Here is a 27,661-nt window from a genome sequence, read left to right as displayed (position 1 = left end):
GAATCAAAACTAGAAACTCAAGAAATATCACTGAAAAAGGGGAAGAAGCAGAGATGCAGAAGAAGCTGCTGGAAAAGGTGAAAACCAAGAGAGCACAAAGACATAAAAAGCTCAGGAAAAAAGCAAATGGAGCAGAAGGAAATAATTATCTTATTCAAAAACAATGGCTCAGAAGGACAAGTACAGAGAAGAGGATCTCAGACATATCCAGAAGAGACTGATGGTTGTTGGTGTCAGTGGTTTCAGTGGAGTGTACAGAAGCCAGATTGCAACAGATCCATTCAAGCATTAGAGGAGAGAAAGTTGAGGCAGCACTTCAAGAAGCTTGGAGGTGAAGTGCAACTGCTCCCCTGTTGTAGAAAGAAAACCTAATGAAATCCTTGGCACCAATCCCCTACCCTGGCAATGAAGTCATCAGAAAACTGATTGGGTCTTCATCTGTGCAGGCTGAATATCGCATAACCCTATTGTCTGGAACAATATGGAAGGTAGCTAGAGGAAATAAAATTCACAGAAAAATGTAAGCATTCTGTCAGTAAATATATATGTATCAAGAAACAGACTCGAATGCAATACCCATACTACAGCATTACAATTTATAAAGATCCACAGGTTATAACTCATGTGACCACAATATATGACAGGAAAGTGTAGGTGTTATAACACCTGGGCACAACAGAGCATCATTAAGGTTGCTATAGTAACCCTTAATTCAATTTCCTTGGCTTTAATTTCAATCTTAATGTCAGTTGTTTCTTTCTGTGTGTCAACTGTGATGAAAGGACATACTGATATGGAAGAATTTCTGATTTTTTCAGCTGTAACTTGATCAATTACACTTGTAATTTTTAAGGGAATTTCTCTTTATATTTACACAATAAAATATAGGTATACTATTAATAAATTAATAATTTAGACTTATCAAGTATGTGTTTATAAAGTTCATAAAACCTTTAGTGCATGAGTTGCATACTAAAATGTTTGCAGAATTTTTAATTTGCAGGGCATGTTCCTCTTGGAAATGTACATTTTTAATGCTATAGCACTCTACACACACACTCAGTAGCTTAAGGTTTTGAAGGCAAAACACAAAATAAAATTCTTACCTCCAGCTACTAGTCCAGACTCCCCTAACTGAATAGCTACCCCAAAACCACCAAGCTTTACAGGTGCTGAATTCTCCTTTGAAGCAAGTAGCACGCAGTGTGGCTGAAAAGAGAAAACCCAGCAGACATGATTATACCAAAAAAAATCCAACCTGCTTGAAGAACTGAAAATATCTTTGTAATATATCAAAAAGAAGCTTAAGATTTTTTCTGTCAAATGGAGTCCACTTTGGCATCTTTTTACTTCTTCATTTCAAACTTTTATTTTGGTACAGCATAAGCACCTCACCCCATGCTGGTTTCCCTCTGGTCTTGCCTTAACACAGCAAGGCCTCATCAGGGCTAGTCAGTACTCACAGAGAACACAGCCTGAAGTCACGACAATATGAAGAATAAGAACGTCATGAAAGGCTGCCAACTTTTCCAGCAGGATGTGGATCCAGTTCTCCAGCAGAAACATCCCGTCTCTGTGAGACCTTATGTTTCACATAAACAACATACAACCTTCTTTTGAAGCTCAAGCCCATCCCAATATAACCAGCACAAATTTCAACCTGCAAAAGGGAAGCAAGCTGCCTGTATGAGATATCTAGGAAATAGTGACCTTGGGGAAAAAATAAAAAAAACAACTCAGGTGTTGATATGGATTCCCTGTATGGCATTTGTGCTTCTACTCTTCCACAATTCATAGCAACAATAATACTGAGATGGAAAATACAGGAATTAATAGTATTATGCAACTATTTTGGGGCAGGAGGTTAGGGAATCTTTGTGTATCAATGCAAAATTAATTATATATATATATGCTGTTGATTAAAAAAATTAATCACAATTAATCTCAGTTTAATGACTGTTAAACAATAGAATACTAATTGAAATGTATTAGTTTTGGATTTTTTCTACATTTTCATATATAACAAAATAGTATTTTTCAATTCACCTCACACAAGTACTGTAATGCAATCTCTTTGTCGTGAAATGTAGATTTTTTTTTGTTATATACCTGCACTCAAAAACGAAACAATGTAAAACTTCAGAGCCTTCAAGTCCACTCAGTCCTACTGCTTGTTCAGCCAATCGCTAAGACAAACAAGTTTGTTTACATTTACAGGAGATAATGCTGCCCTCTTCTTATTTACAATATCACCAGAAAGTGAGAACAGGCATTTGCATGGCACTTTTGTAGCCGGCACTGCAAGGTATTTACGTGTCAGATATGCTGAACATTCGTATGCCCCTTCATGCTTTAGTAATTCTAAATCTGTAAGTTCAAGTTTCATGATAAAGAGATTGCACTATAATACTTGTATTAGGTGAATTGAAAAATACTATTTTTTTTTTTTTTTTACAGTGCAAATACTTGTAATAAAAAATAAAGTGAGCACTGTACACTTTGTAGTCTCTATTTTAATTGAAATAAATATATTTGAAAATGTAGAAAACATCAAAAAAATGTAAATAAATGATATTCTATTATTAACAGTGCTAATTTTTTTAATTGCTTGACAGCCCATACACACACACACACACACACACACACACATATATAACCTGCTATGGAACAGCAGCCAGTATTTAATATATCTAGCTAAGTTTATTCCTGGGGAATTCTGTGCCACTGAGCAATGCAGAGTTTGCACAGAATTAATGTTCTGCGCAGAATTTTCTCCCCCTGCCACAGAAATGGGCTGCAGAGCTGCCGGCCGCCACTAGGGAGCCACTGGATCCATCAGAGCCCAGCTCCCCAACAGAAGAAACAGCTGGTGGGAGGGAGCTGGGAAGTTCCTGGAAGCTGCAGTTCCCCGCCCTGAAGGAAGGAGGCAGCATGCAGGAAACTCTATACAAGCCTGGAACCCAGCATTAGGCTGTTTCTCCCTCAGGATCCCTGGGCTTTGAGTGGGTAGTGAATGTGTGATGGGCTGGGGGGCAGCCCTGCAGTGGAGCTCTGGAGGGTAAGAGGTGCAGGTGTCTGGCCCCCTGCTTGGGCTCTGGGAGGGAGGGGGCAGAGAAACATGAACTGGTTTGTCATGGAGGTTTCTTTAACTCTCTATATCTGGGGGAACTTGTGTGTCTGTATTGTTACAAACATAGTTGCTGACAGGTATTTTGAATTTTAATTAATTGAATTAAATTGAATTGAAACTGACATGATTCTATGGTGTTATTTTGACAAATGAAATATGCAGAATTTTAAAATATTGTGTGCAGAATTTTTAATTGTTTGGTTCAGAATTCCCCCAGGATTATAAATTGCTCCACATGCACAATGAACCCTTGGAGCATTTTTTGCGTCTCCTCACAACTGTCAAATCAATCATAGTAAGGTTAGCATGTTTAACTGGATTAATGTCAAAACTACATATTGCTTTTTGGAGAATAATTTACTGCAGAAATTGAAAAACTAAAAGCTACTGATGAGCAACATCTGTATCCCTCCCCAGCCCCTTGGGTGATTCTGGGGTTTCCAGGAACGTATTGCCATATGTACTAGGCTCTAGTACCAAACTTCTGGAAAAGGTTGGAACTTGTATAATAAATAACTGACAGGTTTAATTAACGTTAGTGCCACTGCCATTAATCTGCTTAAACCTCTGGCACACATGGAACAGATTTATTGAATAAGAGGACAGTTTGTTACACAGTCATTTCTATTGCTCCAGCTGCATTTTAATAAACTAACTATGGAGTATTTATCAGTCATCATATACGGTTAAAAAGAACTTGATCTCTTGAATCTGGAAGAGTTGCTACACAACCTCCCAATATGTAAGGCTGAACACACTATGGATGAGTACAACTATGGAAGAATCTACTTTGGCCAAAAACACATAAGGACTAATTACATGGACATTATTTTATATTGGAGGCTCTCTTTGATGAAGCTCAACAATTTCTACTACAATAAAATATTCTGTTTAATTCAGGATATTAAAAGAAAAACACATGGTAGAAAACACCTTCTTTCATATCCCAGTCAACAATACTTCTCCAAGGAGTATCACCCTACATTTCCCAATCCCTTATCCCTGGGATGTGTTTCTATATCAGTATATGGTTTAGTTCTGTTAAGAAATAGTATAAACTATGACAGGTTTCAGGGTAGCAGCCGTGTTAGTCTGTATCCTCAAAAAGAACAGGAGTACTTGTGGCACCTTAGAGACTAACAAATGCATCCGAAGAAGTGGGTTGTAGCCCACGAAAGCTTATGCTCTAATACATTTGTTAGTCTCTAAGGTGTCACAAGTACTCCTGTTCTTTTTGAGTATAAACTATATTACAGCTTATTCACAACAACCTTCCTGTGCAACTTAAAAAAAACATTAAACCAAATGAGGCTCTATGCTACCTTTGTGGTTTCCCAGTTCTGGAATCAGTGAAGGCCACAAAACATCTTAGAGCATCTTCAGGGATGTTCTAAGTTGTGCCTGGCTGCCCATGGTCCCAAGAGGGCTGCTTTAGGAGCTGGGGATTGCTGGAGTGCAATGATACTGCAGACATGCCCTCTTATCCCTGGCTACAAAAACCACGTGTTGGAAGAATTTCCAGATAGCTTGTTAAATGACCATTTAAGCCTTTTGGCATTGGAGCAGCAAAAAGGAGCCATATTGGCACAGAACCTGAAGCACACACTCAAAATTCCTATGAACTGTTTTGTATAAAACTCAAACTCTTAAGAAAAAAATAGTAGCCCCGATAAGAAGATATAGCTTCCTAATTAGCCTAATTGAAAGCTGAAGATTCCAGAGGCAGCTCTTGACTCCCTTCCAAATCAAATTATGGATGTGGTATTGTAGTTTTTGATTATCAGAATTTTGGAGGCAGATACATCCAAGCCAACAGCATCTTAATTATTTTTCCAAAAGGAAACCATCAAAAGTTTCTAGACAAAAGACAAAATGTCCACTTACTCTTATATTGAGCCTTGGACAAAACAATATATACAGAAAAACTGACTAAGATTCAGCAAAAAACAAAACTACTATTTTAAACCGAGACTCAATTTTATAAGCTGTAAAAACCTTAAAAAAAAAAAATCTTTGCCAGAAACATCACCACAGCAACACGGGAAGTTTATCTAGCTGACTGGGCTGATTCTTATCACAGAGAAGCTTTTTCTATAGCTTTCTAATAAGACATGCACATTATCTTCCTCTTTCCTTTTACAGTGTTTTAGAAAACAGTCAGCAGAAGAGGTCCGTAAGTAATCAGAATGTGAGTATTTCGCTTTTAATTAAAGATATGCTAAATCAAATTTCAGATGAAATATAGGATTATAAAGGTACTACTGACCATTCAGGAACTTTACACATTTAGTTACAAGCCTCAAAATTTAAGTAAATTATGTCTGATTTGATATCTGTGATAGCATTTGTCTTGGCAGATGAAAAGATTGCAATACTTATATAACTTAATACTCACTTCTCTATTTTGTTTAAAAACTAAACTATATAAATCATAGTATCAAGGTTCCTCCCTCCCCATTAACAGAGCTTAAATTAGCAAAGTGAACGATGGTCTTGAAAAGTACAATTGCAATAAACATGCTCTCTATTAGATCAAACCTACTTCTTTTACAATAGTTTGTGGCCTAAGTAATGCAGTATGACAATATTGTAGACATATAATAAGATGACAATCTGTATAAGATTATTTACATAGTGTGAAGTCATTTTCAGTACTTACTATTGTCACAAGAACAGCCAACATGGTATACAAAAATATTTTAGATCTTCCATTCAATTATTCTGAATCTTTCAAGTGTACATCTTTATGCTTGTTATTAGCTCTTAGCAATATTCAGATTTTTTCTTCTGTATTATATTGTTGCCATCTGCACTGTTAAAATTGTATCCCATACTCAATTACACTCTACATTTTAAAGAGTTAATACATAGATGAAAGTTTACTGTAAGATGGAATTTGGGATACTTCCCCCACCCCAAACCGTTACCCCCCAAAATCTGTTGTTCTGTTAGAGTGATAAGAGTTCAAACAAGTGTAAAACTGTGAGTTTATCAAAACCAAAGATCTGGCTTAAAAAGCAAATTGTAAACTCAATGAAGCTGTCATTTACTTTGTAACCCAGTATTTTAATTTCCATATTTTGACAGATGCTCTTATGCAAAAAAACAAAAAGAACCCATTAGCACTCAAATAAATTAATGTCAAAAGAGAGACTTAACAGATTAAATAGTGTCATCAGCAAAATATGTAGAATATTGAAATACATATACAAATCAAGTACAAAAGTGAAGAAATCAGTCAAATGTACATCTGATCAAATGTACATCATTCTATTATTTTCATTGCTGTTTTTCCCCTTCAGGATAACACTTATTTTAGACATTTCTATTAAAAATATATTTTTTAACTCTAATGTGAAGCCAAGGCTGAGCATCTGTCTTCTGGTATTATCGTGGTTTCCTGCCCTTCCTCCCCCCCCCCCACCCAAACTCAAAGTTAGAGATGGTGTGAAAATAACTCAGCACTCCATGGAACAAATATAAATATACACAACAAAATAAAAAATTGTAAGTATAATTTGTCTTGCCTCTCCCTCATAGAAAATGTTTTTCAAACAACACACAAAAAGAGTTATATTTTAAAAAGTAATTACAACATGACTATAAATGAATTTTTGCATGATTTTCTTTCAGCATCTGCTTTTGCACACTCAGTGGAAGTATGAAAAGAAGAGGCTATAATATACGAGTGCCTCAATAATTTTGAAATCTGGTTGAAAGTTCTTCTGCACAACTGATGGTACTTAATAAATTATAGATAGTTGTATTTGCTACTATGGTTGCTGCCTTTAAACATCTATAAATAATTTGATTTAAGACTGTACCTATGACAAAGTAACTTAACATACAAAATTAATACCACAGTGAACAACTCTTATGTATTTCCCTTTGCATCCTTATAGGACAGTGTAAGAAAGCTCGAACAGACGATGGAGACAACTTCATCTGAGTTCCTGAACTCTTCTTCATACAAGGAAGTCTTCTGGAGTTACCAAACTGAGCTAACCAGAAACTTCTCTTCGGAAGCCCCAAATGATACTGTCTGTCTCATAAATGAAGGCTCCTTGTCTCTTGTTTTCATCATTTTTTACTCCATTATTTTTGTCATTGGATTGGTTGGCAATATTATAGCCTTGTTTGCTTTTTTCTACATTAATCACAAAAGAAATTCTATCCAGATTTACCTGCTTAACGTAGCCATTGCAGACCTTCTACTGATCTTCTGCCTCCCCTTCCGTATACTATATCATATTAACAAAAACACATGGATGTTGGGATTGATTTTCTGCAAGATTGTAGGAACCCTATTTTATATGAACATGTACATTAGCATCATACTGCTGGGATTAATTAGCGTGGATCGTTATGTAAAAATTAACAAGTCTATACGACGTCCAAAAATGTTAACAGCTACAGGAAGCAGAAATATCTGTTGCATATTGTGGACAATTGCAGTAATAGCATTCATAATGACAGTTGCTCAGTCTGTTAAGAGGGAAGAATACAATTCAACTATGTGCTTCCATTACAGAGATAAACAGAATGCAAAAATGGAGGCAAGTTTAAACTATATTCTTGCTATAATCTTTTGGATAGTTTTCTTTCTCCTAATACTTTCATATATTAAAATTGCGGAGAACCTTCTGAAAATTTCCAAGAAAAGAGCAGATTTCCCCAATGCTGGAAAGTACAGCACCACGGCAAGAAATTCCTTCATTGTACTTATTATTTTCACCCTGTGTTTTGTACCATTTCACACATTCCGATTTGTCTACATTACATCACAATTACAACACACATCTTGTAACTGGAAGGAGATAATTCACAAATGCAATGAGATAATGCTTTTATTTTCAGCTTTCAACAGCTGTTTAGATCCAGTTATGTATTTCCTAATGTCCAGCAGTGTTCGTAAGACTGTATTCCGACTTATTTGTAGAACACTTCATGGGGACTCAAGTGTGAGTGATAGTATTTCAGAAATGAAACCTGGGCAATCTCGTCATGATACTGCAACTACCATTACCCCCCATTCAAGCTTTTTAAAGAAAAATTCCCTCATCTGATTGCTTAAATATAATGGACAATTGCTTCCTGAAAAGACAAGCAGATAATCTACTAGATAATCGACACTGGATGTACATGTGTATAGGAATGTACAACAAAACAGAGCTGATAATACTGCCTCAAGAAAAGCCTTTCCCCCCTCCTTTCCTTCCTTTTTTACAAATATGGGAGGTCATACTTCAACTGCTTAAACAAATTAAAAATGATTTTTGGTGAGAAAGAGCTTAACATTTTTATTACAAATCAATATGAAGTTTGAAACCTTCATGTAAAGATTCATTTAAGACAGGATTCATCTAGAGCACTTTCTTTCAGGGGCAAATTTTCAAAATGTGACCTTGATGTGCGCGCAAGAAGCTTTACACACATAAATACTTGGTACACATTTATTAGCACTACTACTTGATGGGATGAATTTTTCACAAGTAAATCTTTATCTGTATCTAATTCAAACCAACTATGAAACTGATGTATTACAGATTTTATAAATCCGTCTTTGAAAAAAATATATTTTAGAAGGCTTCAAAAATAAATCAGCATCTTAACTGCATTTATTAAACTAACTTTTTCAGCAAAATGTATCATAGGAGGATTTGAAATGAGCAGTGTTTTGTCAGTTCTGGTCTCTGTTCAATCCCAATCACCTATGTTTTGAGGTTAATATCTATCTCCTTGTATATTTCCAAAAACATTTATTTCAAATATAATACACCTATGGCAGAGACCATGTCTTTTTACATGACTAAAGTATCACACTCACCAATGATGTTATGCAAATAATATAATATTAAATGTGGACTGTATAGCCCAATTCAAGATTAAAACCAAGCAGATTTATGCAGTTAATGTGTGTAGGCTGAGTAAAATTTTTAACAAAGTTAAACTAGCCTTGATGACTAGGGAGGGCAGGAGGGAGGGAGCTGGACTAAGAATGGAACTTGAATCTCTAATGTGATAGGCCACAATGCTGGCCAGGCCTGAATTTTGTTTTAAACTCTAAAATAAAGAGTCTAATCCTTTAAAATTTGAGTAACTTTATTCAAGTGAGTAGTTGTATTGAAGTTGATGAAACCCTCATGTGACTGCTCACTACATCTTTGCAAGACTGGGTCCCAAGGTGGCATGTTGCATGTCTAAACTTGCATGTTTTCAATACTGGGGAAAATCCTGCTTCTGGTCAGTGGCAAAACTCCTATTGTCCTCAATGGAACCAAGATTTCACACACTGTTTCTTTCACATTTTGGACATCATTTTAGTGTAGTTTTTCTGTGAATCTATTATTGTTCAGGCTTGGATATAAATGTGTTCACTAAACCACAATTACTGGTAACCGTATATTATTATATTTCAAAACTGTGGGTATCTTTTGTATCTTCTTTAGAAATAATTCTCATAATTTTATTTTAAGTTTTACTTACAGTATCAGCATTTGCATTTTTCTTGAATATTTTAATACATACAAATGATATTTAAGACTGATTTTTAGTGTAGTTCCTGAGTGATTCTTATAGCAATTTCTAATCTGCTTTTCAGAAAGAATGTTAAAACTGGCAGACAATCATATCTCACAGTTATGTCTTTGTCCATAAACCAGTAGGTCATATGGTCTCTTTGCTCTGTTTCCACACTCTAGCCTATGAGCCCACAAGGAACTGCATCCTTCTCTCTCGAGCACTCACAAATCAAACTGCTTATACATTTCTATTTCTTTTCAACCAGAACTAGCCAACATAAACTACAAATGAAACGAAAAGCAAAAATAAAATGTTCAGTTAAGTACAGGTTGAAAGTAGGTTGAATATCCCTACTCACTAGGCATGGCGGGAACTGAACAAAGAAAGAAGAAAAGACACTCAATTTTTTTTTTTTTTTTTTTTTTTTTAAGAATACATTAATTTAAACCTAGAAACCTCATTCAAAGGTTACCATTTATAGAAACAGTGTTATCATAATGGTACATTCTGGAATATCTTCAGTGAACCAAATAGTAGCATGAGAATTCACAAAGTTTCAATTTGTTCTGAATGTCACCTTTGGGGGGAGCCAAAATCAAGTGGAAAAGTGCTCTTGATTATAGAAAAACCTGTTTTACATTTGTTTTCCTAAAACCATCATCATTAATTTTGTTATTGTAATATTGTTTTGTAAAAAAGCAAGTAATCACTCCGCAATCAGGACAACATGAAAAATATTATTCATTTTTGAAGCTATAAGAAGCAAGCTTTGAGCCTATCAGACGTATTGGTGGGCTTTTTTGTTTTAATAATTTGTGTGTGATTTACTTGTGAAACATACTGCTCTGGAGACTGACATTGAGCATATATAGGAGAGGTACAGAACAGACAGCAGAAATTAAACTTTTCCATATTGTCCTACCAAATTTTAATGCTAACCTCACCTTTGTGAGGCGGAGGTGATTCAATCTTAACACAACCGCTATGTTAAGATTGCCAAAAGTTCCAATAAGTGCTATTTTATTTGTGACTTTTCTGATGTACAAATTTGTATACTGGGATCTGATCTGAGACCATGAATGTATTTCAATCAGGCCATTAAATACAGAACTGTGTGAAAAGCTGATTTTTGGTTTGCTGGAAGTTCCAAAAATTATGAAAAAAAAAAATGTTGTAAATTCATCCAAGATCATTAAAAAAATTTTTTTTCAGTGAACCAGAAGTCTAAAAAGAAATTTTTGGGGGGTTGATTGCAATGTTTTGTTCAACCCCAAACTAAGTGTTTTGTTTCTGAGCTTTTAATTTTTTTTTTCATTTTAATTTTTAAAACAAATAAATTTCAAAAAGTTATTTTGAATAAAAAAATCAAAATGTTTAGTTTAAAGAAAATGTCCAAATGATTTTTTTTTAAGTTTTGTCCTGACTAAAACAATTTGGCAAAGTAGACAACTTTGAAATGTTTCCCTAAACCCAAATCTGCATTTTTGATCAAAAAAAGTTTTGGCCAAAAAAAGTCACCCTGTTCTAATTAAAAAGCCTTCTGATAATAATGATGTTGGCCGATGTTGACCTTGGTTGGATTTTAACCAGTGATCTTGTTTAAATTTTTTCTACTATGGTGTACTGATAAATCTTGGAAACTTTAAAGTAAAGGTAAAAACACATCTGTACTTATTTCTTGATGAATAATAGTGTTTGTTGGTATTGCTTTTAAATAAAATTCCAATTGTTTTGTTTCTTCATTTTAATTGTTTAAAAACTTACATTTATACAACTTTTTCATTCTAGGGGACCCCAAATTACTTTACATGCTATTACATATACACACAGAGTATGAAATGGAAGATAGCAACTTCTAAACAAAGAGAGACAAGTTGACATTTTTAGGCAGGAAGTGTCTACCTTATCCTATTAAATCGAAAGAGAATTTCAGGTAGGCTATAAGCTTCAACTTTTTCTCTTCTGGAACTGAGTTATATCAGTTTGGATGGTACAATATCATGCCCTGTAAATCAACCTTGTGGAATAACAACAGATCCTGAAATAACATTGGACATCTGTGGAAAGTTACATCATGGTATCAGAATCACATTTCAAAATGCCTTTATATAATGAGGTGTTCTGATGCGCGTTTATTCTGCTGGACAAATTTCTATACATGACAATCCAAGCAGGCAGACTGTAATTACTCAAACTGAAATTTGGCTAAGACACCAGGATTATTCCCTCTACACCTGTGAAGTGTATCACATGATATGAGACTTGAATGTCAAGTAGTTTGGACCTCTATTTTACATTTCATCCCAAAGATGGCAACCAATATGATTGGGCATTGTACAATACCCACTCTGCCACCCCTAATCATGCTGAGTAGTACATGGATTTCAATACAACTATTCTTGAAGTACTATTCCTCATAACTGCCAGATTGTGACACCCTCACTGATTTCAGTGGGATTCCTGCAGATGTGTCTATATACATTTTATGGGCCTCAGACTGCTCTTCTATTGAAGTCAGTGGCAAATTTTCCATTGACTTCAATGGGTGCAACATCATTACTATGTCTCTATCTTTCTCTAAATTTTATAAATACGCACGTACTCTCACACTATATACATTACACACACACAGAAGGTAAGTAAGGAAACATTTGAGTGTATTCCACTTTGGACCTGTCAAACTTGACAAATCCTTTAATAGCTTAGCTATTCTAAAACATACAGAAAGACCAATCTTAAGCAAAGTATTTTCAAAATTTAAGGAATAAAGACCTGGCTTGAGTTATCAGCATATAAAAATGTTTCTGGCTCTAGTAAACAACTTTTGTTTTCATACTCAATGTAATTACACTCCTAGTTTTAACTTGTAAATTGGTATGTTTTCTGGGAAGAGAATATGGGAGAAGTGAAATGTTAATTATTCTGGTGATTCAATAGTATATTTAAAAGTTGAAGTGAATAACTAACTTCCCCTAAACAACAGTGAATTTAGTCTTGATACCCCCCAAAAGAGCAGCACTGTTTTCAGCAACCAATAGGGGCCAAATCACTCCCTGCACTGGGAAATTCCAGCAGGGACCACCTAGCCTGAGACTACCTTTGAAAATATACATAGAAAGGATGCATGTGTTGCACAGTATGTATGGAGAGGCTCCTCAGAGAAGACACTACAGTCTCACTAGGCCAAAATAAATTTCTTGCATATTCCCTGCAGCGGTAGTGGGAACAATGTGCAACTGTTACCTGCCAGCCCTATCTCCACTCCTCACATAAATCCCTAAGACCAACTGAGGGCTCGCCGTAGAGTCTGGGCAAGGGATGAAAGAACCAAAATTATAACAGGGCCCCAGCACCATGTAGACAGGGCCAGATTCTAGTACAGAGGACATGCATAGAAGGAGAGGAGGGCTCTTTAATTCCCAGAGCACCGGAACCAGAGCATCACCATCAGAAAATTAAGTACCTTCTCTGTCTCTCTCGCTCTCTCTCCTGGCTGAGTGTAGGGAGTAACTCTGCTTGGGAGTAGGGACCAATAGCACTTGAAACTCTGCAGTGTTACTGGAAGATGAGAAATACAGTTGAACTGACCTTTTTTTAAAAAAGTTTTATTAGGGCTGTCAAGAGACGAAAAAAATTATTCACAATTAATCGCACTGTTAAACAATAATAGAATACAATTTATTTAAATATTTTTGGATATTTTTTACATTTTCAAATATAGTGATTTCAATTACAACACAGAATACAAAGTGTACTGTGCTCACTTTAAATTTATTTATGATTACAAGTATTTGCACCGTAAAAAAACAAAAGTAGTATTTTTCAATTCACCTAATACAATTACTGTAGTGCAATCTCTATCATGAAAGCTGAATTTACAAATGTAGAATTATGTACCAAAAAACCCTTGCATTCAAAAATAAAATTTAGAGCCTGCAAGTCCACACAGTCCTACTTCTTGTTCAGGCAATTGCTCAAATAAGTTTGTTTACATTTGCAGGAGATAATGCTGCCCACTTCTTGTTTACAATGTCACCTGAGAGTGAGAACAGGCATTCTCATGGCACTTGTAGCCTTCGTCACAAGATATTTGCGTGCCAGATGCGCTAAAGATTTATATGTCCCTTCATGCTTCAACCACCATTCCAGGGGACATACGCCCATGCTGATGACGAGTTCTGCTCAAAAACAATCCAAAGCAGTGCAGACCGACACCTGTTCATTTTCATTATCTGAGTCAGATGCCACCAGCAGAAGGTTGATTTTCTGTTTTGGTGTTTTGGGTTCTGTTGTTTCCGCATCAGAGTGTTGCTCTTTTAAGACTTCTGAAAGCATGCTTCACCCCTCGTCCCTCTCAGATTTTGGATGGCACTTCAGATTCTTAAACCTTGGGTCAAGTGCTGTAGCTATCTTTAGAAATCTCACATTGGTAACTTCTTTGCGTTTTGTCAAATCTGCAGTGAAAGTGTTCTTAAAATGAACAACACGTGCTGGGTCATCATCCGAGACGGCAAATATATGGCAAAATGCGGATAAAACAGCAGGGGACATACAATTCTCCCCCAAAGAGTTCAGTCACAAATTTAATTAACACATTTTTTTTAAACGAGCGTCCTCTGGAATGGTGGCCCAAGCATGAAGGTGCATAAGAATGTTTAGCATATCTGGCATGTAAATACCTTGCAATGCTGACTTCAAAAGTGCCATGCAAATACCTGTTCTGACTTTCTGGTGACATTGTAAATAAGAAGAGGGCAGCATTATTTTCTGTTAAATGTAAACAAACTTGTTTGTCTCAGCAATTGGCTGAATAAGAACTAGGACTGAGTGAACTTGTAGGCTCTGAAGTTTTACATTGTTTTGTTTTTGAGTACAGTTATGTAACAAAAAACATCTACATATGTAAGTTACACTTTCATGATAAAGAGATTGCTTTATTGTTTATTAATAAAAATTGTTTATCATTTTTACAGTGAAAATATTTGTAATAAAAATATTTTGATTTCAACTACTATATATATATATATATATATACACACACACACACAATATACATGAAATACAATATATATGAAAAAGCAGGATAACATCCAACATATTTAATACATTTCAATTGGTATTCTATTTAACAGTGCTATTAAAACTGCGATTAATCGACAGCACTAAGTTTTATTTTTAAACAAGAAGTCAAGAGTCGGTTAGAATACTGAGCTTTAACAATCTTAATGAGAGTGATGTAAGCAATGCCACAACATATTACTGCCTGTGTTGTCTTTTGTAACCATTCTGTGTCCTCTTCAAAATTCTATTGTGATATTGGCATACTGTCACTTCTGACTCCAGTTAAAAATAAAGCTGGCACTTGATAGCATTATCCGGCAACAGAGCTTTAATTTAAGTCTTCATATTTTAACAAGAGGAGAAAAATATACTGTGGCATGATACTCCATATTCTTCATAGAAATATTATGATGATATGAATATGGTCTAAGATATATTTTATGCAAGGTGGGTCTTGTAAGATATTATTGGAAAGGTTATAATTTACTGAATGAGATTCTCCAATTTGCATGTATGCATCATTTCTGTGTCTGGAGTTAGGAATATTAACTATGTAACAATTACAACTGTGTGTATACTTGGGAAATGTCCACCAGACAATAAGCAATCAGCCTTGATGGGTCAACAGAAAAAGACAGAGTCTTTAAAGGTGTGTATCTCCCATCTTCCTAGAGTTCCTTCCTGTGGACACTGCAAATACAGTAACTCTTCACTTAAAGTCGTCCCGGTTAACGTTGTTACGTTGCTGATCAATTAGGGAACATGCTCGTTTAAAGTTGTGCAATGCTCCCTTCTAATGTCGTTTGGCAGCCGCCTGCTTTGTCCACTGCTTGCAGGAAGAGCAGCCCGTTGCAACTAGCTGGTGGGGGTTTGTAACCAGGGTGGACCGGCAGCCCCCCGCTCCCCTAAGTCCCCTGTGCTGCAGCTGCCCAGCAGGCTATCAATTGCTGGCAGTTCAGCTGTCCCTCCCCTCACTGCCATGTGCTGCTCCTGCCCTCTGCCTTGGAGCTGCTCCCAGAGACTCCTGCATGCTATCCAGGGGGGCGGGAGGGGAGAAGGAGTGGGGCCTATGTCAGGGTGTCCCCCTCTCCCTTGCTCCTGCACCCCGCTTACCCCTTCTCCACATAGAGCAAGGAGGGGACACAGATGGAGAGAAAGCGAGCGAGCGAGCTTGGGGCAGCAGCTGCTGTCTCATTTTCCTGATCCACTTAAAAAAAGACAATGCACTTAAAAGTGGGTCAGCTTATTTAAAGCGCCAGTGTGCATCTCTCTCTCTCTCCCACACACACACAAGGCGTGTGTACGTCTCTGTCTGCTATGCTGTCTCCCCTCCCTCGTGTTCATGCTGTCTTGTGTGAGAGGCTACATTAACAACAATGTGTTAACACTTGAGGGCTCAGCCGAGTGCTAGTTCATCATTTAGCTGCAAGGCATTCCCTGGGAAATATCCCTCCCTCTTCCACCCTCTAACTTCACCACCTCAACCAAGCTTCACAATCATCATAGCTGTGAATAGTATTAAATTGTTTGTTTAAAACCTATACTGTGTGTATATCTATATAACATATAGTTTTTTGTCTATTGAAAAAAATTTCCCTGGAACCTAACCCCCATTTACATTAATTCTTATGGGGAAATTGGATTTGCTTAACATCGTTTCGCTTAAAGTCGCATTTTTCAGGAACATAACTACAATGTTAAGTGAGGAGTTACTGTAAACTTGCTTCAACACTGCAAGATCAAGTGATAATATCACCTAATGCAAAATACCATCTTGGTCACTGCTGGTACTTTTCCACTGGAAACAAAGGCTTCACGCCTTATGTAAATTCTATTTAAGGCTGGGAAGCAAGGCAATCAGGACTCTCCCTTCACTGCGTTCCCACCCAAGAAGAAAGACTGCTAAAAGTACCTGAAGAGAGAAGGACAGAAGTCTAGTCTGTAAGAGAAATAACGAACTCTATGCTACAGAAACTCTGCATCCTACCTAAGTCAACATTTAGGGTGATGAATTACATTTTGTAACCCGTTTCTTTAGTGAATCAAGCTTAGTTTGCGTGTTTTATTTGCTTAGTGATCTGCTTTGTTTTGTTTGCTATCCCTTATAATCACTTAACATTTGCCTTTTGTAGTTAATAAACGTATTTCTTGATTATAACATAACCCAGCTTGTGCAATTTATATCTGGGGGAGGGGAGGAGAAGCTGTGCATGTCTCTCTCCACATTGAGGGAGAGGGCGATTTTTATGAGCTTGCGCTGTGCAGATCTTTCTATACAGTGCAAGACAATATTATTTTTGGGAAGTGCACGTGAGTGCTGGGCAATTTCCTAGCCTTTCCATAGAGAGCTATTTGCAGCCTCTGTGTGATTCCATGGGTGTGTGTGTGTGTGGTCAAGGTGGTGGAGCAAGAGGGGCTCAGTGAAAACCCAGTATATCAGGCGGCATCCCAGAAGGGGCGAGGAGTCCAAACCCTCAAATATACAAACTATTCCTTCCACTAAAATTTATGGAAGGCAAAATCATCATGATTTGCAAGATCAGACAATGAAAAGTCTGATAAATTTGGAATACTTTTGCCTGAGATACTTTTCTCCGAGCTCTCCCTGTTACGAATGTGAACACTGCTGATCACTGTGGAATGAGAGACAGCAGGGAAAGAAAGAAAGAAAGAAAGCAAACAAAGGCAAAAAGCTGAAGTCAGCAGAATTTACCCCTTTGATTATCAGCTTCATCTTCACTGTAATACTTACGTTTTATTTTTGCAAATGATTAAAGCTAGTAAAAAACTACATTAATTCTTGTTTTTTCACAAAATCTACAAAAAATTCTATATGTGGGAAAAAATTTTTGGCAACTCTACCAAAAACCCTACACAGATGCATATAAATTGAAGAAAACAAATTCAAATTAAATTGTAATGTAACAGAATATAGTGAAAATTCTCTTCTGGGACTACCACTTCCAAATGTAGTTTAAATGTAAAAGCTGAATTCTAAAGTCAACGTTTTTATAATTAATATAAGCTTTTTTTCCCCCTCCTGTTTTGCATGTTTGATAAAATGACACCTCTGGAGGCAGCATGAAGAATTTCACTAGAATAATTTTGAAACTATTTGAAACTATTTAATGACCTGAATCCTAAACAAGGCCAAGAACAAAATTTTAAAGCTAAGATAGACACAAAAGCATCATTGAGGAAGATTTTCAAATGTCTGATGAAAGTTATTTTACCTGTACTGTGTATACCAGATACATGGACAGCACTGGACAGTGAACAGCCTGCTTTATTTTCCTATTTGTAGTAACTACATAGCAGGTTATGAAGAGATGGCTACAATATATATCCCTGCCCATGCACTCCTGTGGACAGTAAAAATGCAACACACTTTTCTGGGATGTGCCCATCACTTTTGCATACAGTTATATTAATTAATATATTAAGTTTCACTTTTGAATTATAAAACTTAGCCAAAGTCACTGGAAATTGCAAAATTATTAATAGGCATCAATAGAGCAATGTCTACACATTTCTGGTCCCAAATGAGCAAAATATTTACTCACAGATCTCACACTATCCTCAGTCAACAAAGCACTTGACTTCAACATGACTTAAAGAGGTATCTAAGTACTTTGCTGAAATGCCACTTCTAACAGCATTACATACTAGACCTAGGCCAGAATTTTTTGATGCAACTTTTTTTGGGTCAGGAAATGAAAATTTTGTCAAAATGACTGACATCAGGAAGATTTTCTTGGGGGCAGGCTGCGGAGGGGGAGAGAGAGACACACAAATACACACACACAGATGTTCAAGGAATATTTTTTTGAAATTTCAGAAATCTTTGTGGGATAGCAAAACTGTTTTCCTGCCCAGTTCAAATTCATATAAATAATAAAACAAACCTGCAATTTAACTACAGAACTTTTTTTTTTAATTAAAGCATCAATAGTCACAAGATACTACACTAACTCATACACATGCTATTCAACTGTTCTTTTGGAAGCATAATCAGAGTTGTAGCTCCACAGCAGTTAATCCATATTTGTGAGACAATAATATTAGTGGCACTATATTTACAAAATATCCTAAACTATAACCAATTTAAAACACGTTAAAATTCTTTGCCCATTTTGCATATGCTATACATCAGCGGTTCTCAAACTGGGGTCTGCAAGGGTATTCCAGGGGGTCCACAAGTCATGTCCAGAGCCCCTGGCCCTGCTGATCAACTCCTCCCTTGCCCTCCAGTGCCTCCTGCACGCTGCGGAACAACTGTTCAGTGGCATGCAGGCGGGGCTGGGAGGAAGAAGGAGCAGGGACAGGGTGCGCTCACGGGTGGAAAGAGGTGGGGAAGAGTAGGGGTAGGGAGAGGGGGAGAAGAGGTAGGGTGGGGTCTTGAGGGAAGAGATGGAGTGGGGGCGGGGCCTGGGGCTGAGTGGGGTTTGAGCACCCCAAGGAAAATAAGAAGCCGGCTTGGGGGTCTGTGAAAATTTTTAAATCAAAATGGGGGTTGCTAAAGTTTGAGAACCACTGCTATATAATAATATTGCATAATAGGTAAGACTAGACTATCAAGCCAAAGGCTATCCCTTCCATCCTGAATTTCCCGGTTTTTGTGGATTTCGGTGAAGGTATTTACTGTTGGGAGTACTTTTAAATTTTTTTTTAATTCCAATAATAAAATTATCTACAATATATGAACTCAGTTAAGTAACATCAGTATTACATGTAATACAATTTGCGATTGTCTCAAACATAAAACAACTTGTACCCCAGAGTCCCACCTGATTGCTCTCCACGTGGAGAATCTTCCTTCTTTGCCATTCCTGCTGCCATTAGTGTTTCAGAAAAATCAATGTGACTGTGCTCTGATTTCAATTTCCATATTCAAAGCAATTCTGTAAATGTTTTGGTTTCTTTTCACATTTTCCTTGTTTGAAAATGGAAACCATAAATACAAATACTTGTGTTTCTTCTCTACTTTTCCTTTTTCATCACCCCTATTCATTTCCCAAATGTTACCGTTCCTTGATTTTGGTGGCAGTGGTGGTAATAAAGCAGTAATCATTTAAACATAATACTTACAGAAACATCTGTTGGAATGTTATGAGCCAACATGAATAAATCAGACCAACTCCTCTGCAACCTATATAAATGCATATTTTAAAAAATGTAGATGCATATTTTGCACTTGGTAGATAATATCATAACACACAGTAAGGAGCTTTTCTAATTATACATACCCATCTACAGTATTAATGAATACCACACAGAATATCAATTCAGTTAATTTTTAAATAATCAACAGCAAGTAAAAAAATATTTGAAGGACTCAATCTGTATTAAGGAATAAATATTTGAAACAAATGGACAAAAAGATTTTCTCCGTAAAAAAATACCTTTACAGAAAAATCCATATGCTAAATTTCAGCACAGAATTCATTTTATTACAGCAGACAAACCATCTAAAAAGATGTCTTGCTATGCTGACAAACCTATAGTGCCACTACTGAGCACAGTTAGAATACATTAATCACAAAATCAAATGGGTGTAAAGGCAGAATCTTTTTTTCCCAATGAACACAATGTTTTTAATGGCTACCCAGCTGCAGAGAAGAAAAACATGATCAATATTACAATTAACGCATCATTTAACAACTCGGTACCAGGCAAGTTTGGAGTATCTGTGCAAGTAGTACTACACGTTGGTAGTAGTACTTCTCATTAGAAGGTGGTATCAGGAAATGCTGATTCTTGGTTTTTGATTCTAAAAGATTTAAAGAATACTCAACTCCACTGCTCCCACTCATTCTCTCACAATGTGATTTCCAGTACTGTGAATTAATGATTGATTCACTAATTCCTTATTTGCTTAATTTGAGCTATCATCACTTTCTGACAATAAAAAAACCAAGAGTATGTTCATAGGCTCATTTACACTGGTGAAAGCTGTAGACCTCCCTCTGGCGCGTCTGATGTTTAATGGCACCGTGTTTAAACATGGCCAAAAAAAAGGAAGTTGACACCGAAAACTGTTAAAGAAATTTGGACCTATGCTTACTGTTATTTTGCCACAACATCCAAAGGCTTGACCAGTATGTTTAAGTTGTACAAAGACTGTGGTGGTTGTTAAATGTGGGAACATCAAACTGCAAATATCCACTGGGCTCCCATTTAAGATCAGATAAGATCACTTAATTGAAAGGTGAATATTTTCAGAGCACAAATATTTCAAAAGCTACTTGCACTCAGGAAAATGCAACTGAAGCTTCACTGAGGTGTGTGCGGGTAATGGCAAAACTCAGGAAACCTTTTACAGATGTGGACATTATTACGCAGCGTATGACTACTACAGCTGAAACCCTTTTTGCGGAGAAGGAAGATGTTGACACCTTCAGACTTTTTTTTATTTTTGATAGAGAGAAATTTATGGAGGATTTGTTGTCCCTTAAACTGCATAACAATCCCATGACAGGTGAGGATTTGTTTAATTCTGTTCAAACTTTTTTATCTAATGAAGGTTTAGACATGACTCAGATTGGGTCAATTACAACAGATAGGGCTCCTGCCATGATTGGTACTGAATCCCAATTTGATTTTCTATCACTGTAATCCACCAAACCACACTTTGTGCAAAACTTAGCTATGAGTAAGCTAATGTAATGTCAATCGTGATAAAACCTGTCAACTTCCTTTGGTCCAAGTCAGCACTACAACACAGCTCGAAAGCTTTCTTTCAGAAGTATCTGCTGATTACGATGACCTGTTGGTTCATAATGACATCCACTGGCTGAGAAGAGGGCAAGTACTAAGAAGGCTGTGGGAAATTCAAGTTCATGTGGAAGAATAGCTACATAAAAGTCCAGGGAAACAGGTAGAAGAGCTACACACATTTTTGAGGGATGCCACAAGCATGAGCTTAAATTATTTCAACTTAAAGCTACAGGGGCGAAATGAAAACGTAGTGGATCTCTACCACGTCACTTAATTTCAAAACAGAGTCTCTTCAAAAATGATTTGGAAACTGGGGAAATGCTGCATTTCCTGATGCTGCTAATTTGCTGGGACACTGCAGATGTGAATCAGATGGTGTACTCTCTGGACAGGCTTTTTCAAAACTTCCAGGAGAGGTTCCAAGAATTTAAAAGTGTTAAAGACATCACCCTATTTGTTAAGAACCCATTCATGGTCCAAGCAAATGGCAATTGGTGCAATCAAGCAAAAGTATCCTTTCCAGATGCTAAAAAAGCAAAACCAAAAATCATCTGAGTAACTATGGGTATTTTAAAGCACTTAGAAGTGTCAAGCTTTAAACAGAAGGCTGGTCTTAACCTCAACAAAGCAGACCTCTACAATAAATTCTGAGAACTGATAAGTAAGAAATACACATAGATCTTTTTTTCTGATTTTAAGAAACACCCCCTTCCCTCCATAAATAAATAAGTAGAAAGCAGTTTTCAGACAGTGGGTTGGACTGAAAAGGAAATGCTTCAAACAGAAATATCTGGTCTTTGAGGTAGAAGGTGCTTGCAGTTTTCATAGGTAAGTTTAATTGTTAATTCCTTTTTTTTTTTTCATCTGAACATACAAAAAAATATCAGAATTAGACAGACTGTGGGTTAATGACTTCAATAATTACTCTGGATTTACTTCACTTTAACAGCAGAATTTAGCTCAGTTTCTTTAAAAATCCAGATAGTATTAACAAAATGCTAAATGGGAACAGTTACGCAAAAGTTAGTTTCATTTGAGAGTTACCAGGGCTGTAAGGGGTTTTGCATGGCATCATTTTTAAACAAGCCTTTTGAACCTTTTTATTTTTCTGACATAGTATATCTTTCTATAGCTTTCTGTATCTTCCTTTTGTACCTTTTCATGTTTATACAAAATCTTCTCCACACTGTAGCTAATAACTCTTTTTTAATAACAGTTTTAAAATACAAATATTTTATTTTATAACTTTGGAAAGTGTATGAAGTTTTTCCATGAATTTATAAATTAAATAAAATCTCATTGGGGTCTAGTTCATTAACAAGTAAGATGTGCATGAAGGAGAATATAGCAATCTCCAACTCTCCTCTTCCCTCCACACCAGCAAGCTGAAACACCAATTTAAATGGCAGAAAGACATGCTGTCACTGTTGAGTACTTTAACACTGCTCATAAGCATTCGATTCCTTATCTACAGCCTGTAAACACAAAACAAAAACTAAATTAAACTGGCCAAAATTTAAACCTGTGGAATGATTGCTGAAAAATCTGATCAAGTTTGAAAATATTTCATAATCAGACCAGACTGAACGGGATAGCTATAGCTGGAATGACCAAGGCTCAGAACAGAGTGGTAAAGAATATTGGAAGCTTTTTCTTTTACCGCAAACTAAATCCACGTGGCCAGCATTTTAGTGTCATAGTACATCTCCAGTACACATTTGCGTGGAGGCCAGGGAGTGCTACGTTGCATTTCTGCAATCAAAATACTACTTTACATGTATTTAGCATCTTTGATTTGACAATATCAAAATGCTCTAGAAGCAGACTATTGTCATGTTATAATTCAGGACATTGAGGTATGGAGAGATTGAAGTGCTAGTCCACAATCATGAATCACTGTCAGAATTTGAATGAATTCTCCAGGTTTCCTGAGTCTCTATGCGCTATGTTATTGGACTCAGGATTTATGATCTAAGACCATAGATATTTAGCGTTATACTACTTTTGTAGTATCCCTGAATCCGTGTGCAAAAATTTCATGTCAACTCAAAAAGAAACTGCAATTCCACCATCTTGCTGTGTCAAGATGATAACTTCCAGGAGGCTAACTGCTGGGTATAAATACTCAAGCGCCTGAGGGAAGGAAAAGAAATTGTTAGCAAAATTATGAAATTAGTAAATATGACAGCCATTAAATACAGATTAATGAAGAAAATAACTCCTACAATTGTTTTTCAGCTCAGTGTGCATTTATTCAAGAAAAACTTGAATGGGATTAATGAAAAATTCAACATGTCTTCTTCAACCATCATCGGCTTCTACAGTTGCTCTGCCAATCATCTATTCTTTCCTATTTACTACAGGCAGTTTTGGAAACATTCTCTCTGGGTGGATATTTTCAAAGCACATATCTACAAAAAGAACACAGAACATCTACCTGATAAATCTCGGTATTGCAAATTTATTTGTATGCATAACAATGCCTTTTCTCGCTGCCTACTTTGCAGATGGCTATCAGTGGGAGAATGATTCCATGCTATGTAAAATAGTACACTACTTTGGAACTCTGGTTATACACACTAGTATGTATGTCAGCATTACAATTTTATGTTGGACTGCTTTAAGTCAATATTCAACATTGATAAAAAATAATGACCACACGCAATATTCTCCAACAGTTAACGAAAACTACTTCTATAAATGCCTACTGGAAAAGTTTCGTCAGCCAAAATTTGCTAAATACTTGTGCATCAGTATATGGATCATTGTACTGGGCGTAACTGTACCAGTGATAGTGTATGATTTGTATGTACAGCCTGATCACGGACAAGTTAACAGATGCTACCACTGGAAGGCAGAAAATGGAGAACTCACTTCAAAGATCACAGTTCTTATTGCTACTGCATGGTTTTTTTTATTTTTTATAACAGTATTATTCTCATACTATTCCCTTGTCAATCACCTGAGTAAAATGCAGAAAAATACTTGCATTGGAAAGAAACATCTAATTTACAGTACAGTCAAAAGAAACATTTTTGTCATCCTACTTATATTAACTGTCTGCTTTCTTCCATATCATATTTTCAGGCCAGTTTTTTACGCGCTGCTTGCTAGTGAAGACTGCCAGATGATGAACTATTTAGTGGAAGCAAAAAACTTTCTTACTTGTCTTGCAGCTGCCAAAAGTAGTTTAGATCCTGTTGTAAATCTTTTATTAGATAAAACATTTAAGAAGAGTCTGTACAATCTCTTTAGAAAATCCTCATCACAAGATCACAAGCATACAGCTGATATTGAAGAGACTACACAAATATGAAGAAGGAATAAGTAAAAATCTTAACTGGACATATTTTAGGACAAAAACCTTTTTGCCAAACATAGCTACTTATAACAGAAAAATTCTTTCTATCCACAGTGAAAATGAAATTTACAGATAAAAGATGAATTTATAGAATTTAAAAAAACCTGCTTATGAACATTTGAACTGTTAATTCATGTTTGCAACTTTGCTGTTGCTTGATGAACCTTTATACTTCTTACAATGAACTGTGCACTATGATTTTGCTTACACAAAATGAAAAAGGGATTACATTTTATGTTTGAACTATACACATTGATTAATTCCAGTCCTTGGAGAAACCAAAGATAAGGAAAGTGAAGAGAGCAGAAAATAGATCAAAGGTAATAACTTGGCTCTCCAGTATCGTCACATAAATGTGCTACGGTTTCAGACACGGTCTCTCTTAGTTAAATTACAAGGACAAAAATTAAACAAAAGAAATCAAGCTAGACATGGGTAGTTTTTATGGTATAATTAAATCAAGTGTCTGAGAAATATAGATGTACTTACAGAGAGCTAGCCAGGAATTTGGAATTAACAGGGTTTTTTTTTTTGCTCAGAGGTACTGGGGGAAAGGTGGTTTCCTTGTCTTTTGGGATGAGTCCATTACATGGATTGAGCAATGAAACTGACAGGAAGTGTGAGGGGAGATTAGTCTGATATTTGAGTTTTTAGAATAAAGAAACATTCTTCCTACTCTTTACTTAAACTTTGTCCATCACCCTAAGAATGGTATTGTCTGAACCAGATGAGGCCCTGTCCTAGCCTCAGTGGGAAGAGGCTTATAATAGGGTTGTATAAAAAGGCTGGGAGTCTCATAGGGGTAATCAACTTCTGGTCTTATTCTTGCCTCTGACAGGGACCATGGGATGAAATTACACAGTAAGACCCACAAGGTTGACAAAGGTTGATGGTGGTTACTGACCTATGGGGGTAAGAGACCCACAGAAATAGGAAGAAATCTGTAAAATGGAATGAGGGACATTGTTTTAGATGTTTTCTTTAGTTTGTTCTGGAAATCCTCATGTAGGAGCCCATCCATAGCAGTTGTGTTCCTTGAATGACCATTTGCAGCCATAGTTCTGTTTTTGGGACAATGGATTTATTGTAAACTGCTGTGCACACCCACCTACTGTTACATAGATAATTAATAGTGAATGTTATTTGTCTCATTTCAAAAGCTGGTTTTACCACACAGATTAATCTAAAATATTTAATTTAGACAAGAATGATCATAACCAAAGAGATGATTTATATAAATATATAATAAAAAGACTGCATAAAATAAACATATGTGCAATAGTCTGATGTATCCTAATATATACAAAAACTAAGCTTAAGCAAAATAGAGAACAGTAAAGTGCACACAAAATGTACCTGAACTCAATACTAGCCCACAGATAATCCTCCACTACAGGTCTCCTTTTGTCCAGTCTAAGCTTAAATTAGGTAAATTGTGTGGTTTAATTAGGATGACAATGACTCTCCATCAAGGTTCATCATTTAAGGATGGACAAAATAAAGGCATTTAACAATGTGACTGAACAATACAATTAATGGATAATCAATTGGTAATCACAGAGTACACTTCTAGCTGTAACACAGCTTGCCTATGAGGTTTCTCACTGCAGAAGTTTGAGGATCCTGGAGAAAAACTAACAATATTAAGTAGCAATTTTAAAGAAATTATAAACAGAGGATCTTTAGATTTCTTGTTGAAATTAAAAGTTTTTTCCCCCAGCACTTTCTCTTTCTTCCTCCACCATACTAATTCACTGTAGGCAATACAAACCCACTGTAAAATACAAAAACATAGCATCTAACATGTTCAGCATTAACTGAATGTATATTCATTGTTACTGTGTAAAAGAGTAGCCACTTAACTGCAATACAATGTCATCTCTTTCAAAAATAATATCCATGTAATGGACACTCTAGAAATGCTTACATGCAAAAATCTATTTTTTTCCAAGCGTTTTGATTGAAACTCATTTGTGCTCTAGCCCAGTGGTTTTCAATCAGGGGTACGTAAAAAGCACTAACAAAGTCAGTACAAAATAAAATTTCATACAGACAATGACTTGTTTATACTACTCTATATACTACACACTGAAATGTAAGAATAATATTTATATTCCAATTTATTTATTTTACAATATAGTTAAAAATGAGAAAGTAAGCAATTTTTTAGTAATAGTGTGCTGTGACACTTCTGTATTTTTATGTCTGATTTTGTAAGCAAGTAGTTTTTAAGAGAGATGAAACTTGGGGTATGCAAGACAAATCAGATTCCTGAAAGGGGTACAGTAGTCTGGAAAGGTTGAGAGCCACTGCTCTAGCCCATTACATAAATTTTATTACCAACTTCATACAATATCACAGCCAATGCAATAAAAATTATGCAACATCTGCTGTTAGTTTAGATAACTTGCAGAAAAAAGGTCCAGGTTTGAAATCCTGGTTAAACTGAAATCAATGGCAAAATTCCCATTGGCTTCAATGGAGTTAGGATTTCATTCAAGAGGCACCAGAACACAATTTAAGTGAAAAAGTTATACAAATTTAAAATACTTAAATCAACAATGCCCAAAATGACACACAGAATGAAAATTGTTTTATGATTTTGACACTTTCTTAAATGTGGTTATATTGCAAAAAGGGACTATCGTTAGGTTTGCTGAACATAGTGGGTCTGCACATATTTACCAAAGAGAAGAATTTCTTCAGAGAACCTTTATAATCATCATCACCACCACTCCCATAACTGCACTGGTCGTTGGGGCACCATCAACTGATAAGCAATCAGTCAATTGTCTCCACCCCTGATGATTGTGTGTCAGTGCTTGAGTCTCCGCGAAGTCCATTCCTGCCCACTCTTTTAAGTTGTCAAT

The 27,661-nt window shown here is 36.1% G+C and overlaps 3 protein-coding genes across 11 annotated transcripts in view; 2 read left to right on the top strand and 1 right to left on the bottom strand.

Annotated features, from left to right (window-relative positions):
* Positions 1-27,661, bottom strand: part of CASK (calcium/calmodulin dependent serine protein kinase) — a 398,672-nt gene that overhangs the window by 149,665 nt on the left and 221,346 nt on the right. For all 8 annotated transcript variants that reach the window (XM_034754125.1, XM_034754152.1, XM_034754160.1 and 5 more), the window contains exon 6: positions 1,107-1,209. In XM_034754125.1, the coding sequence (XP_034610016.1) occupies positions 1,107-1,209 (103 nt within the window). The remainder of the gene's footprint in view (positions 1-1,106; positions 1,210-27,661) is intronic.
* On the top strand, positions 5,278-8,592 carry GPR34 (G protein-coupled receptor 34). 2 transcript variants are annotated; one of them, XM_034754198.1, is made up of 3 exons: positions 6,764-6,869; positions 7,033-8,195; positions 8,233-8,592. In XM_034754198.1, coding segments are annotated over exons 1-3 (1,167 nt in total). In that variant the 5' UTR covers positions 6,764-6,866; the 3' UTR covers positions 8,234-8,592. The 2 variants fall into 2 exon arrangements, with proteins under 2 accessions (XP_034610097.1, XP_034610089.1); XM_034754206.1 differs by lacking the exon at positions 6,764-6,869 and adding an exon at positions 5,278-5,299 and having other exon boundaries at positions 7,033-8,592.
* GPR82 (G protein-coupled receptor 82) lies at positions 23,700-24,746 on the top strand. The gene has a single exon (XM_034754215.1). The coding sequence runs from the start codon at positions 23,700-23,702 to the stop codon at positions 24,744-24,746; it is 1,047 nt and encodes a 348-aa protein (XP_034610106.1).

Source organism: Trachemys scripta, chromosome 1, assembly GCF_013100865.1.
Source record: "Trachemys scripta elegans isolate TJP31775 chromosome 1, CAS_Tse_1.0, whole genome shotgun sequence".
NCBI lineage: Eukaryota > Metazoa > Chordata > Testudines > Emydidae > Trachemys > Trachemys scripta.
This window is presented reverse-complemented; position numbering and strand designations above follow the sequence as displayed.

Bases quoted from the DNA above. Each gene is read 5' to 3' on its own strand.
- GPR82 (XM_034754215.1), top strand. From the start codon at position 23,700: ATGGGATTAATGAAAAATTCAACATGTCTTCTTCAACCATCATCGGCT.